The sequence below is a fragment of the Vulpes lagopus genome, chromosome 2 (assembly GCF_018345385.1).
Source record: "Vulpes lagopus strain Blue_001 chromosome 2, ASM1834538v1, whole genome shotgun sequence".
Lineage (NCBI taxonomy): Eukaryota > Metazoa > Chordata > Mammalia > Carnivora > Canidae > Vulpes > Vulpes lagopus.
The window spans coordinates 45892710-45907879 of NC_054825.1; the positions used below are offsets into that span (position 1 = coordinate 45892710).

Genomic DNA, 15170 nt, shown 5'->3' on the forward strand with positions numbered 1-15170 from the left:
CATGAGAGGAAGGTGAGATGGGGATTCAATCATGAATTCTCTCAGGGTGGTTGGGGGATGGGAATGTGTGGGGGTGTATGTCGAAATCACCTAGGAGCTTTTACAAATTATACAGTCCCCCAACTTGAGAGTCTGGTATGGTTCTCAGGTGATTCTTATCCAGCCCTGATCAGGGAACCCCTGAATTAGAAGGCGAAATCGGTTGGTGGGGGAGGGGATAAAGGGAAGAGTCAAGCTGCTTTCCAGGTTTCTAGCTTGGATGACTGGAAGGATCAGGTCCCGGCAAAAAGATAGGCTCTGGTGCGGGTGTGTTGAGTGGAAGATGCCAGTGGGACTTTCTAGTCAGGATGTCCAGCAAGTAGCTGGTACATGGATCTGAAGCCCAGGAGGGAGGTGTGGGCTGGGGATGCAGAGCTCTGAGTCAGCCCTGTGAGGATGGTAGCTGAGGCTGTGGGTGTGGGCGAGACTATTCAGGAAGAATGGGAACAGCGGGATGAGCAGGGCCGAGGATGGTGCCCTGGAGAATGCCAGCATCCTCAAGGGAAGGGGGGCCCAGGGAGGGACCTGAGTAGGTGAGTGTAGAAACTGTAGTGACATAGAGGCTGGGGAAGGTTTTCCCTCATTTAATAAGCTGAATCCGAGAGAGGATGGCTTGCTTGAAGTCATACAACCATTAAAAGGCAGAGTTGGGGTAGACAGCACAAAGTCGGATTCCCAGATTGTTTAATCTAAATGACATATAGAATTATAGTCTCAGTTTTAACAAAACACAAATCTTCAGTGTCAATTCTACCCTCCCACCCAACTCCTCTCACCCAAAGCCTTTAAGGAGGCCCAGGAGCCAGAGGGACAGGGCTCACGTAATCCTAGCCCAGAGCCCAGAGCAGGATCTCTTTTGCCACCACAGTCCATCCTGCTTGCCACCAAGCTTCCTATCACCCCACCCTTCAGGTTTCAGCACCTTCTGAATTCCCCAGTTTAAGGAAGAATCTTGGAGAAAATCTATAGTCCATTGTAAGAGTGGTGGGGTACAGAGTTCAAAGGGGCCAGGGCTTAGATCCTGAGGCATCCAGGGGAGGAGAAGCTGGGTTCAGGGCCAGGTAGTCATGCTGACTGGGTGTCTTGGTCCAATGTCTTTCAGATGAATCGTCCGATCCAAGTGAAGCCGGCTGCCAGTGAGGGCCGAGGAGGTAACTTCCCTGTGTGACAAACCTCAGGGTGTCGCCCACATAGGGGGTGGGGGGCTTACTCCTCGAGTCAGTCTTGCCCATGGTTTATTACCAGAGCTTCCTTGGGTCAGGGGGTAAGTGGGGCCCAGAGTTGCTCAGCACCAGAAACAGCTCAGTGTTTCCAGCTCTTCCCTTCCCTGAGAAGGAACGGGGTCCCAGGGTCCCTACACACAAAAAAGGTGGGAAGAGCCTAGGAAGGTACTGGAGGTAGAGGATGGGAGCTCTTGCTACCTTGCCCTGGAGAGAGCTCATTCTCGTTTTTTCAGGTGGAACTTCCAGATTTGTTTGAAAAACTAGGCTGGAATGATTCTCTTTTTTTTTTCATATTCTTCTGATCATAGAGGACCCAGTCCACTCTGGATTGGAGCCGTTCATTTCTTCACTGCAATTGCCTAGTTACTTATGGTAAAAGATGAGTCTGGTAAGACAGACTTTGCAGGCCATATGAAGGAATCGACTCTATACTGGTGAGGAGCATGGCAAGTCTTCGAAGGTCTTTTTTTTTTTTTTTTTTTTTTTTTTTTAGCAACACTGTTTACCAGTGCAGAAAGACCGATGCTCCTTAAGAACAGGAGGGGGAAAAAAAAAAAAAGAACAGGAGGGGTAGAAAGCTTGTGCCTTTTGACAACCAGCTACATTCCAGCCAGCTTCCATACTGGAAAAGTGATGCTGGCTTCTGGTGTCAGTCCTTTGGCGTCTTTCTCACCCTTGGGTCTTATATCATTCCAGGATATCTGCCTATTGCCCTGATGTCTGCTGACTCTCTCCCTTGAATGAGACTCTCTCCCTGCCTTACCTAAGATCAGTCATGGTGTTGTTAGATGGAAGAAGCTGCCCATGGTCTGGGAGAGAATGGAACCCAATTGACAGGTCTTCATTGATTCCTAATTCTGCACATCCTTTCAGACTTCATGTTCACTGGCTACACCCACAAGGGGCTCTGGAAGCTTTGTGGGCCTCTTGTGGAGTTCTTTCTTCCATGAAATTCTTCCTTTATCTTTATGGATTATCTGACCTCAGGTCTCTGATTCTCAATTTCAGGTCAAGATGTTATCACTTCTACTTTGCCTTGAAGAGATATTTCCAAGTTTCCTCCTCCCCTTCTCACACGTAGCCTCCTTTCCAACCTCATTCTTTCCAGACAGGTTTTTGAGAAGTTCCAGCCTCCATACAGAACCTCTGGTTCACTTGTCCCGAGATTTTCTGCCTTTTGGGAAGCTCCGTTAGGCATCAGGGTCATTGTTGGCCATTGCTGGCCATCTTCTAGGCCTTGTCCACAAACATTAACTACTCCCATAGTTCAGAGTCCAACTTAGAGTACCTGAGTGAGCTAAGAAGCAGACAGTTTAAGCTGTAGTTTATTCAACCATCCAACCAACATCTTCTGAGTAACTTTATTTATATATAAATTTATTTTTTATTGGTGTTCAATTTGCCAACATATAGAAAAACACCCAGTGCTCATCCTGTCTTCTGAGTAACTTATTCCACATTAGGAATAGAGATGTGAGCAAGGCAGACCTGGCATCTGGCCTCATTGAGCTCTGGAGCTATGAAGGGATAGTACATGGGGTTACAATTCAGTGTGATCAGTGCTTTTCAAGTCCGGGAGAGATTGTGGGCATAGTAACAAGGGCGCATCTATCTTAGTCTGGGAGATCAAGGTGGCCTCCCAGAGGTAGTAATATTCAAGCTGAGATCTCAAGGATGAACAGGAAGTAGTCAAATAGAGAAAAGAGGGGAGAGGGAGCAGGTGTTTAGGCAAAGGGGATAGCATGCACAGAGTTCAGAACATGATGCAACTTGGATCTGGTTCAAGAACTAAGTTCACAATACTGGGGGCACTCTTGCTGTTTGGAGTCCAACACATCTCATTGGGGTGAGGGCAGCTGTACAAAGGAGGCTTCGGATGATGTTTCTGCTTGGCCTGGTCCATATGTCCTCATCATCTGAGCCCCATGCAGTGGCATCAGCCTGAGTTTTATCATTTTCCTCCCCTTTTTGCACAGATTTTACAGGTGTCACATCATTGACAAATTCTGTATTCTGTGGCAGCCCACCTATATACACCTGTTCAGATTCAGAGCAGCTCAAGAGAGCAGGAAAAGCAAATCTAGTTGAATAGAGGTCTGCCTGGCAGTAGGATTCATAATTTTAGTAGTTATGTGTTACACGGGTATTTCTTGACAAATGATGGCTCTTAACGAGCATATACTCCAAATGCATCCATGAATAATCCTTCTAGCAGGTTTAGATGGCCAGATCTCTCAAGTCCTCCCTCCTCCCACTCAGAGTCACCAAACATTCCCTGCTACATTTTCAGGAGAGAGGAGACATATGTACTAAGTATTGCAAAAACAGTTGGGCCTTTACAATTTATAAGTATTTAACTACCAACTGATCTGTGTTAGATAATCTTGTTACTAATCAGAATGTGTTCCTTTTCTTCAGTGTTACATATTTCTTCTGAGTTTAGCTCTCTGTTGAATTTAAACACAAACTAATGCTTTAGAAACAGAGCTTTTCTTTCTTTCTTTTTTTTTTTTTTTTTAGAAACAGAGCTTTTCGAATGGTATTGGATTTTGCTTTTGAAACGGAACATTTGACACCAGTGTGGTACAGCTTGCCCTATTCAAGTCTTATCTTTGCAATCCCAAAAATCACATTGAGAATACTGGTATCAATGCAGACATAGTCTAAAGGGTATCGAGGCAAATAGTATAACCTTCTAAGATTCCACCATTTTCTTCCGGAAGGGGTTATTTGATCCCCCACACCCTGCCAAAACAGGGATCTCCAACTCAAATGCTACAGGAGCCAGGTAGAGAACTTTAAACGAATGAGATTGACACGACTTAATTACAATTTACATTTTAATTATATTAAATGTTGGCAACTGATTCAATTTTTAAAAGTTTACCAGCACTGTGAGAACTCAACCAAACCTATCAGTTTTGCTTCTTTGGCCCAAAGACTTCCCTTTCTTCCATCTACATATAGGAGCACTCTGTTGTACACACATGAGCTTTTTAATTCTCTCTCTTGAATTTTGGTGCCAATGCAACAGAGTAGTATTTCTCTTATTTTTGATCAATAGACATGAGGTTTATGGTTGAAATAACCTATGTTTTAAACATACTGCATGTCGTATTACTTTCAGAAGTTATTAGTAACCCTTGTACATTCAATGCTTACAATGCATTAATAGTGCAATAATAGTAGCATCACAACAGGATCTGCCTGATGGAAGGTACTGGAGTCCTCTTCTTCCATGGCCATTCTATTTATTTGAGAGAGAAAGAGAGAGCATGAGCATGAGGGAAGGGGCAGAGCAGGGAGCCTGATGCGGTGCTCTATCCCAGGTCCCTGAGCCAAAGGCAGACATTTAACCGACCACACAAGTGCCCCTAATAGCAGCCTTTTAATGATCTCAGCCAATTCCCATAAATTCTGCAGCTAATTTCCATGCTGTTCATGTGCTCCATACTCGGTGCCTATATTTTGCATCCTGTGGTATTGAGCAGTACTCTTAAAAGAAAACGCACCGAACTTTCCAAAACTAAATGATATCTTAATTATAATAAGGGCACCCATTTCTACATCAAACAAACATAGTGCCAGAAAGTTTTCTCCTCAGCATTTGGATTTATTTGAATATAAACATTAAAATGTTTGGATAAAAATTAAAGGGTCGTGTATTTCAAAATGTTAACACCAAATTATATGAGGTCAGGGCTAGGGATCCCCAAATCCTTCAGACAGTGGTAACTAAATAAGCCTGTTTTACTTGCTGTTCAGCATGGAGGCTGTGGTTGATTTTTCCTAACTTACATTATTTCTGCAATGGAGGCACAAAAAATAAGTTTAGTTGTAGGTACCAATTGTATAGGAAAACCTTAGTCCTAAGGCAAAATCTTCAAAATCATTGAAATTCTTTATATATTTTTTCCTCTCTTCAAATTTCATAACATAAAATCAATAAATTCATAAATCACAGTAGGAATTGCTCTGCTTGTTCCATTCTCCAACTTTTTTTTTTTTAACCTAGCACATATTTGTGTTTCCAGGATGCCTGAGATACAGATACAGGTTAAGTAATCAACCCAAGTACTCTTTCCACTTTAGCTTTTTTTTTTTTTTTTATAAATATATATTTTTTTAATTTAATTTTATTTATTTATGATAGTCACAGAGAGAGAGAGAGAGGCAGAGGGAGAAGCAGGCTCCATGCACCAGGAGCCTGACGTGGGATTCGATCCCGAGTCTCCAGGATCGCGCCCTGGGCCAAAGGCAGGCGCCAAACCGCTGCGCCACCCAGGGATCCCTCCACTTTAGCTTTTTTAAACTTTAAAATTTAAAACATTCTCTGAAGGGAGGGATCTCTTTTTAAATCTTGAAATTTGGCTTAACTGAAGAGACCAATTATCTGTTATCACATCAACTCTCCTATCACCATCCTATAATTAGTTTAGGTAATTTCTAACTGAATTTATATCGTTTTATTTAAATACCAGCCTGGGTTCTGAATAATAAATATATATAATTATCTAACTAGGTGAGCCATTTTTCCAAATTTTATCCAGGATTCTATTTCATTCAGTGTTTAACAACTAAACTTTGAGTTAAAGTTAAATTTTGAGCTGGAATTTTCAGAATCTCATAATACCGGGACATATTTTCTGACCTAATCAGATACGGATTTAACTACAACTGTTATGCCGGTCAGTTGACACTCGTATCTGTCTTTGATCCTTATACTTATTTAATTCCTAAAAGTATTCCTCCAGTGAAGACCCTACTGGGTAGGTTTCACAGTAGAGCTTGAGACTACTCAAGTTAACGTTTCACTTCCTGAAATTAATTCTACCTCTGAAGGTAAAGGGAGGTGCTTGCCCTTCAGCTTGACTCCGAGCGGATCACCCAAAGCTGATCATGAACACTTTTAGGTCATGGCAATGGATTTAATCCTCTGACAAGCCCTTCAGGTACAGGTATACAGCCTACACAAGGAAAACGCAATCTGGAGGCTGAGATTCTTCTCTCTCAGAAGAACCTGGAATCTCAGGCTTGTCTGCCTTTCTTCCCTACTTCCTGGTTCTCCTGGGTCAGGACGAAGGGACAATAGAGTCTCTGTTCTTTCTTGGTCTATGTACCTATTTTCAGTCCTCCTTGAAGCACTTCTTCATTTTTAAAAATTGTAGTAAAATGGGATCCCTGGGTGGCGCAGCGGTTTGGCGCCTGCCTTTGGCCCAGGGCGCGATCCTGGAGACCCGGGATCGAATCCCACATCAGGCTCCCGGTGCATGGAGCCTGCTTCTCCCTCCGCCTGTGTCTCTGCCTCTCTCTCTCTCTCTCTCTCTCTGTGACTATCATAAATAAATAAAAAAATTTAAAAAAAAAAGTTTAAAAATTGTAGTAAAATAGGAATATCATAAACTTTATCACCTTTACCACTTTTAAGTGTACAGCTCAGTAGTGTTAAGTATATTCACATTTATTGTGCAAACTATCACCAGAATTTCTTCCTCCTGCAAAGCTCTAAATCTGTACCTATTGTAACAATATCTCCATTTCCTCCTCCAGCCCCTGGTAACCATCATTCAACTTTCTTTATCTATGAATTTGATTTCTCTAAGATACCTCATATAAGCGAAGTCATGCCGTATTTGTCTTTTTGTGACTGACTGATTTCACTTAGCACGATCTCTTCAAGGTTCATCCCCGTTGTAGCATGTGTCAGGTTTTCCTGCCTCTTAAAGGCTGAATAGTATCCCACTGTAGGAATACACCACAGTTTGTTTATCCATTCATTGGTTGAAAGACATTTGGGTTGCTTCCACCTTTTAACTGTTGTGGATAATGCTACTGTGAACATGAGTGTACAAATATCTCTTTGAGACTCAGCTTTCAATTCTTTTGTTTTTTTATAAACTTATTTTTTATTGGTGTTCAATTTGCCAACATAAAGAATAACACCCAGTGCTCATCCCATCAAGTGCCCCCCTCAGTGCCCGTCACCCAGTCACCCCCACCCCCTGCTCACCTCCTCTTCCCCCACCCCTAGTTCGTTTCCCAGAGTTAGGAGTCTCTCATGTTCTGTCTCCCTTTCTGATATTTCCCACTCATTTTTTCTCCTTTCCCCTTTATTCCCTGTCACTATTTTTTATATTCCCCAAATGAATGAGACCATATAATGTTTGTCCTTCTCCGATTGACTTATTTCACTCAGCTTTCAATTATTTTGGTTATAATACCCAAAACTGGTATTGTTGGATCATATGGTAATCCTACTTCTAATTTTGGAGGGAACTGCCTGCTGTTTTCCATAGTGGCTGTACATTCCCACCAGCAGTGCACAGAGGTTTCAGTTTCTCCACACTCTTTCCAACGCTTGCTATTTTCTTCTCCTTCAAGGTCTCCTCCTCCTCCTCCTCCTGCTTCTACCTCTTCTTCTCCTCCTCTTCCATCTTCTCCTTTTCTTTCTTCCTCTACTCTTTCTCCTCCTTCTCCTTCCCCTCCACCTCCACCTCCTCCATCTTCTCCTTCTTCTTCTCCTTTTCCTTCCTCTCCTCTTCCTTCTTTTTCTCCTTCAACAGTCATCCTTTTTTTAAAAAAAGATTTTATTTATTTATTCATAAAGATGCAGAGAGAGAGAGAGAGGCAGAGACATAGGCAGAGGGAGAAGCAGGCTCCATGCAGGGAGCCTGACGTGGGACTCGATCCAGGGTCTCCAGGATCACGCCCTGGGCTGCAGGCGGCGATAAACCGCTGCGCCACCGGGGCTGCCCCTCAACAGTCATCCTAATAGGTGTTAGGTGATATTACATTGTGGCTTTATTTTTTTAAGATTTATTTATTTGTTTGTTTGTTTATATATTTAATAGAGAGATAGAGAGCATAAGCAGACAGAGCAGCAGAGAGAGGGAAAGCAGGCTCCCTCCTGAGCAGAGAGCCTGATATGGGGCTCAATCCCAGGACCCCAGGATCGTGACCTAAGTTGAAAGCAGATGCTTAAGTGCTGAGCCACCCAGGGACCCCTACATTGTGGTTTTAATTTGTACTTCTTTAATGATTAGTAATGTTGAGCATCTTTGCATATGCTTAGTGGCCATTTGTATATCTTCTTTGGAGAAATGCTTATTTAAGCTCTTTGCTCACTTTTTAATAGGATTATGTGGGGGCGTTTGTTGTTGAGTTGTAGGAACTCTTTATTCTGGATATTACCCCCTTATCAGATGTATGATTGGCAAATATTTTCTCCCATTCCTTAGGTTGTCTTTTCACTCTGAGTGTGTCCTTTGATACACAGAAGTTTTTTTTTTTTTTGATGCACAGAAGTTTTAAATTTTGATGTAGTTCACTTTATCTATTTTTACTTTTGTTGCCTGTGAATTTGGTGTCACATCTAAGAAATCATTCCCAAATGCAAGGTCATAAACTTTTCCCATTTCTTCTAAGATTGTTATAGTTTTAGCACTGGTGTTTAGTTAGGTCTTTGGTTAATTTTCAGTTAATTTTTCTATATGGTGCAAAGGGTCCAATGTCATTTGTTTGCATGTATATATCCACTTTTCTCAGCACCATTTGTTGAAGACTGGCACTCTTGTCAAAAACCATTTGACCATATATGTGAGGGTTTATTTCTGGCCTCTCTATTCTATTCCATTGATTTGCAGGTCTTTCTGCCAGTGTCACACTGCTTGATTACTGTAGCTTTGTAGTAACTTTTGAAATCAGAAAGTGTGAGATCTCCAACTTTCTTCTTTTTCAAGATTGTCTTGACTATTCAAGGTTTCTTGAGATTCATATGAATTTTAGGAGGGACTTCTCTATTTCTGCCATTTTCTAAAGGCAAAAAAAAGGGGGGCATTGGGATTTTAATGGAAATTTTTGAAAAGAAATTGCATTAAATCTGTAGATCTCCTTTGGGTAGTAGTGATATCTAATAATATTAAGTCTTGTGTGAACACAAGATGTCTTCCATTTATTTGTGTCTTTAATATCTTTTAGCAATGTTTTATAGTTTTCAGGATACCAGTGTTCTGCCTCCTTGTTTAAGTTTATTCTTAAGTATTTTATTCTTTTTGTTGCTATTATAAGTGAAACTGCTTTCTTAATTTCCTTTTCAGATTGTTCATTGCTAGTGTATAGAAACACAACCGACTTTGTTTGTTGGTTTTGTATTCTACAACTTTGCTGGATTTATTAGTTCTAACAGGGTTTTGTTGTTGTTGTTGTTGTTGTTGTTGCTTTGTTTTATTTTATTTTATTGAAATTAAAGCTCTTCTTGGTACTTATCAGATCAGGCCAGAAGACTCTGCCCTGGATATTTCCTCACTGACTTTCCCAGGCTTCCTTGACTCCTTATGCTGGAGTCATTACTAAGAACATCAGGGGAAAGATGCTTTGCTCCATGTGCTGCCACCAGTCGTATCCCCTGGGTTGGTATTTGGACTGAAAGGTGGCCAAGTATTTTTAGGATGTATTTGGTGGTTGGTACCCCAATGCTGAAACCTTGTTCCTATACAGTCCCTACAATCACAACATCCCACCAACAGGAAGGTAAATGAGTACGAGTCCATAAACCAGAAACTCGAGCACCTCAGTTTCATTTGGGCCAGCTTGAGGCAGAGCCTCCTTTCTTGAACAGTATCTTAGTGCCTTTCCTGAGGAAGTGGGAATGGACTGACTCGGACTCTGGGTCTCCATCATCATCTCTCTCTGGGGGCATTGATCAGCCCTTAGCACCTTCAGGGCTGTGTATTTGGGGGCTATTCTTAGGAGGTCTAGCCTATTACTCTCTTAGGCCTCCTGAGAAACTTATCTCACCATTTAGGATCACCTGAAACTCATGGTTATTGTGACCTTGATCATCCTGCTGTCAAAAATCATCAAGCTCCCTGTAAAGTAGCATAAAGAATACCAGCATTCAAGGTGATACCTTTGAAACAGGCAGTATAGAGTCCAGCCTAGAGCCCAGCCTACAACCCAGCTTCATTTCAATTTAAAATTCTGTATAGCCCAGTAGTCCAGGACAATGGGGTCAGTGCCTTCTCATGAAAATTAAAATTCTTGACTTGGCACTGCAAAAGAATGTTCAGAGAATTTCATGGTCTGTGGCATGGGCTTGAACTAATGACTATTAGCAGCAAAGAGCACCAAGAGGAAGAGCAGATAAAGATCAAACCACTGTACACACAATCCTATTTCCTGTTTTGGGGGCTCCATCTCAGCCTTGACGTTGCTCTTCCTACCTAGGGCTGCTTGGATGTCAGTCCCTGTGCCATGATATCTTAGCTGTGTGCCATCACCATCTTGCAGACCCTATCCACACAGCTGCACTATAAATTAGTACATCATGAAGCCCTGTTAAAGCCTTGGGACTCTGGAGGCCATAGGATCTTCTCTAGCCTCTCTTGGGCCTCAGACAGACACAGGGGCATTCCTTAGTGTCATAGCTCACAACAGTGAGTCTTCTGAGGTTTGATTCCCTGACCGAATCAGGCCTGTCTTCCAATGTCAAGTGAAGCCATTAGCAGACTGATCAAGCAATTCTTTCTTTGTCTTCTTGGTTTCCTGAAGAGGATGATCTCATGTCCCTCTTTCATATATCATGTGGAATTCTATTTACACTCTTTTAGATCAGTGGTTTTTAAAGGACTTTCCTTGGAGCCCCCTTTAGGGGGTACTAGGAGAAGATGAAGCAAGAGGAACTTCAGCCCCACCCCCACTCCCCACCTTTCTAGTTTCCATCAGAGCAGTTCCACTTGTCTTTCATTTTTTAGTGTCATCCTAATATTTTTGTTAGAAGAACAGATTCCGCAGCTTTTTGAAAAGGTTGAGAAACCAGTGATCTGTTCCAAAAGCACTCCTCTGTGGCTAACATTCCCAGAAGTGAAGCACACTAACCAGATTGTATTCTCACCGCAGAAGATCTGCACTTCCTCTAGGATCCCAGCCACAAGTACATTTTATATCCCTTCCCCCTTGGTATCACTGGGCAGTAATCCCCTGGAGAGGGGCAGGATCCGCTGAAGCACACTATGCGTGTCCCATTTAAGCACAGCCCCCACTCCCTACACAGACACAGCATCGACTGACACTTCAAGGTCTCAGGGCAGCCTCGGCTGAACCCCACACCTTCCAGGTAAAATACGGACACACACATCACCCTACTGGAGATTGCCTCCCCTGTTGGTGCCAGGCAGTCTGTTCTTCTTTTTCTCTGCCACCCAGGCTTCAGTCTTTGAGTCTTCCCAGCCTTGTGTCCCTTGCACTCAGAATCCGAGGCTCCCCATTGGACTAGCCAAGTTTATCAAGGAATAAAAATTTGGGATGGGTTTTCTTGGCCTCCAGGATCTGAAGGTGAAACCTAAAGCTAGATTCTCACCCACTCCTTCTCTCCTAACTTACATTGCCTGTGTGAAGCCTCATGCTATTTCAGAGAGTTATGTTGGTGCAGAAAGGAGCAGGGCTTTGAAAGCAGGCCCTGTGGTCTGGACCCCTCTACTGTGGGTTCCTGGGCAGTGCTCCTGAGGCCTTGACTGGCTAGATGTGCAACTAAGCCCTGGTTTCCAGCCCCAGTTCTCCAGCTTTCTCCATGGAACACACTCCCAGAGGAAGAGAGAACACAGGGAGAGCTCAGACTTGACCTCGGGTGGCCATCCAAGTCTACAGAATCTGTACTTCTGTAGTGTGAACGCCTGGGGAAAGATCAGGGCAAGAGCACAGGGAAGGTGGAAAGTAGGCAGCAGGGCTCAGTGAGGGCCCTGGAAGCTTGGCATGGGAGTTTAGGAAAGGGGTCAAGGGCTTAGCAGGTGTAGGGGGTAATGCTAACCTTAGAGGCTCAGGAACCCAAGCTTCCTGCCCTCTTTAGGCCTTTGGGAGAGGCACCCAAACTGAGTTTGGTGCTAGGCTTGGAGATTCATCATTGCAGTGCTCAACATCTGGGGACAAGGCAGTACGACGAGACGACCATTTTCTGTGCTGTTTGTTTTTGGCCCAGAACCCTCCTCCATTTGAGCAGGAAGGGGGCACTCATGGCATTGCCCTCCAGCTGACTAGCAAGGGCGTACTTTCTTTTGTCCTAATCCAATCTGAATACAAAGGCCTTCTCTGAGGACACCCCCCCCCCCATCCTTAGGGCTGAGGCTGAAAGGGTCCCAAACTGCCTTTCCCAAACTCTCAGAACAGAAAGGTCAAGCATAAATAAGATGCATACAGGGCTGTACCCAACCCAAGATATCGATTCAATCACTTTCCACAAAAGCGAAATCAGTCTTGTTTTTTTCCCAGGACCCAGGTTTTCCTGGTGGATCTGGGTTGAGTTCTTTTCCTCCAGATCGATCTGCAGATTATCCTGCTCCTTAAGGAAACCCAAGCTTGTAGCCCAGGGCATGCTCACTCCCTAAACCTCCTCCCAGAGTTGGACTGTGGTGAGCTGCCTTCTTAAGCTCCTCTGGCTACTCTGGGGAGTCCAAGAGGACTTAGGGTCTCCAGGTCACTCCTGGATTTGTCCCCAGAGGACCGAAAGCTGTTTGTGGGGATGCTGGGGAAGCAGCAGGGTGAGGAGGACGTCAGGCGCCTGTTCCAGCCCTTTGGCCATATCGAGGAGTGCACCGTCTTGCGGAGCCCTGACGGCACCAGCAAAGGTGACTTGAGCTGACCCTGGGATTCCCTGCCTCGTTGGGCCGCGCGAGCCTTTGGCCCCCGTGGCCTGAGCCGCCCAATTCTTCTCCTCCGCCCCAGGCTGTGCCTTTGTGAAGTTCGGGAGTCAGGGCGAAGCTCAGGCAGCCATCCAGAGCCTGCACGGCAGCCGGACCATGGCGGTGAGGGCGGGCGCCCGGGGCCAGGGCGAGGCCGGCGGGGTGGGGCCGGGCTTCTCCTCCCCACGTGCCATCGGTGCCCAGCACAGGGCCTGATGGGCTCAGCGCTTGGCCTAGGGCCGGGGCTGGGGTCTGGACTGGTCACGGCGGCCTCCCCTGCCCTACCCAGGGCGCCTCGTCCAGCCTCGTGGTCAAGCTGGCGGACACCGACCGGGAGCGCGCGCTGCGGCGGATGCAGCAGATGGCCGGCCAGCTGGGCGCCTTCCACCCCGCGCCGCTGCCGCTGGGGGCGTGCGGAGCCTACACCACGGCGGTGGGTGCCCGCCCGGGCGGGGGGGGGCGGGGGCGCAGCCGCCGCTGAGGTCCACCCCCGCCCTTCTTCCCTCCCAAAGATCCTGCAGCACCAGGCGGCCCTGCTGGCGGCGGCCCAGGGCCCGGGCCTAGGCCCGGTGGCCGCGGTGGCGGCCCAGATGCAGCACGTGGCGGCCTTCAGCCTGGTGGCCGCGCCGCTGTTGCCTGCGGCAGGTACTGCGCGCGGGGCGGGGCCCCGGGGGGTGGGAGAGGGCGGGGGGGGGGCCCGGGGGGTGGGACAGGGCGGGGAGGGGCGGGGCCCCCGTGGGCGGGGCGGGGTCCCGGGGGGCGGGGTCCGGGGGCGGGGCGGGGCCGCGGCCTGACTCTCCCACCCCCTCCGCCCCCAGCAGCCACCTCCCAGCCAGGCGGCGGCCCCGGCTCCCTTCCCGGTCTGCCAGCGCCCATCGGGGTCAATGGATTCGGCCCCCTGACTCCCCAGACCAACGGGCAGCCGGGCTCCGACACACTCTACAATAACGGGCTCTCCCCTTACCCAGGTGGGCCCTCCACTCCGCCCGCATCTCCCCGAAACGGAGTGGGGTGCGGAGGGGGGCGGCGGCTACCGTCTGGGGAAGGGACTTCTCTTTGCCTGCGGCCTCTCAGAGCGCCCCTCCACCTCCCGCCCGTCCGCCCACGTTCACCGTGGGCCTCCTGCCCCTCTCTCCCCAGCCCAGAGCCCCGGTGTGGCTGACCCCCTGCAGCAGGCCTACGCTGGGATGCACCACTACGCAGGTTTCGCTTGGCGCTACGCGGCCTGGGGGGTTCGAAGGGCCCCAGAAAGGAATAGGGAGATTGGGGGGGCCGGGCTAGGCTCTCTTCTGAGGAGTCGACCCTCCCATCCCCCTACCCCTGGGCCCAGAACGACCTAAGGGGTGAGGGTTCCCTGGGCTGGGCTGAATTGATCAAAGGTGGCCAGGCAGATGGGGCCATACTTGGGGGATGGCTTCTGGGGGTCACTGCCTACTACCTCTGTCTCCAGCAGCCTACCCGTCGGCCTATGCCCCAGTGAGCACAGCTTTTCCCCAGCAGTCTTCAGCCTTGCCCCAGCAGCAAAGAGAAGGTGAGGGACAGGGGACTGGAGATCAGGGCCGGTGGGGCTCCACTCAGGGTCCCTCCCCTGAACCAGCCTGCTGCTGTTCCTGCAGGCCCCGAAGGCTGTAACCTCTTCATCTATCACCTGCCTCAGGAGTTTGGTGATGCAGAACTCATACAGACATTCCTGCCCTTTGGAGCTGTTGTCTCTGCCAAAGTCTTTGTGGACCGAGCCACCAACCAGAGCAAATGTTTCGGTGAGCTGAACCCCATCCATGGGCCTCTCCCACTCCGAATTTGGAGATGGACTGCAGTCCCCAAGCTTGTCCCTCCATAAGTCGATGGCTCCCGGAGATGGAGTGTATGGCACGAAGCAGGCTCATAGACCAGTGACAAGGCTAAGCCCAGACCAGGAACAAACCCATTTTGAGGTTCACCTGGGGAAGTCAGGTGTCTGAAAGATGTTTGACCAGGTCAGCCTTAAGAGTCTAGCAGAGCAGGAAGAATTTGGGTCTGAGGCCAGAGAGCTCCTCCCACCCCAGCCACAGTTTAGAGAATCAGAATGGGAGCTGGAGAGGGAGAGAATCAACCCTTGCCAAGGAAAGACAGGGAAACAGTGCAACCAGCACACTCCCTGCCCCGAACACACGCTCTCAGAATTGCCTCCTGTCCTTCCAAGAATTACACCTTTAGGAGACTTAGGCTGTTCGCCTATCTAAGTATGAGTGTGTGT

The 15170-nt window shown here is 47.2% G+C and overlaps 1 protein-coding gene across 2 annotated transcripts in view; it reads left to right on the plus strand.

Annotated features, from left to right (window-relative positions):
* The window catches only part of CELF6 (CUGBP Elav-like family member 6), a 29128-nt gene that overhangs the window by 11529 nt on the left and 2429 nt on the right, over nucleotides 1–15170 (plus strand). Inside the window, exons 3-11 of one of the 2 annotated variants that reach the window (XM_041746720.1) lie at nucleotides 1142–1190; nucleotides 12752–12880; nucleotides 12978–13057; nucleotides 13224–13367; nucleotides 13447–13579; nucleotides 13753–13902; nucleotides 14075–14137; nucleotides 14385–14465; nucleotides 14551–14694. In XM_041746720.1, coding sequence (XP_041602654.1) covers nucleotides 1142–1190; nucleotides 12752–12880; nucleotides 12978–13057; nucleotides 13224–13367; nucleotides 13447–13579; nucleotides 13753–13902; nucleotides 14075–14137; nucleotides 14385–14465; nucleotides 14551–14694 — 973 coding nt within the window. The remainder of the gene's footprint in view (nucleotides 1–1141; nucleotides 1191–12751; nucleotides 12881–12977; nucleotides 13058–13223; nucleotides 13368–13446; nucleotides 13580–13752; nucleotides 13903–14074; nucleotides 14138–14384; nucleotides 14466–14550; nucleotides 14695–15170) is intronic. The other variant, XM_041746721.1, reaches the window with a different exon arrangement.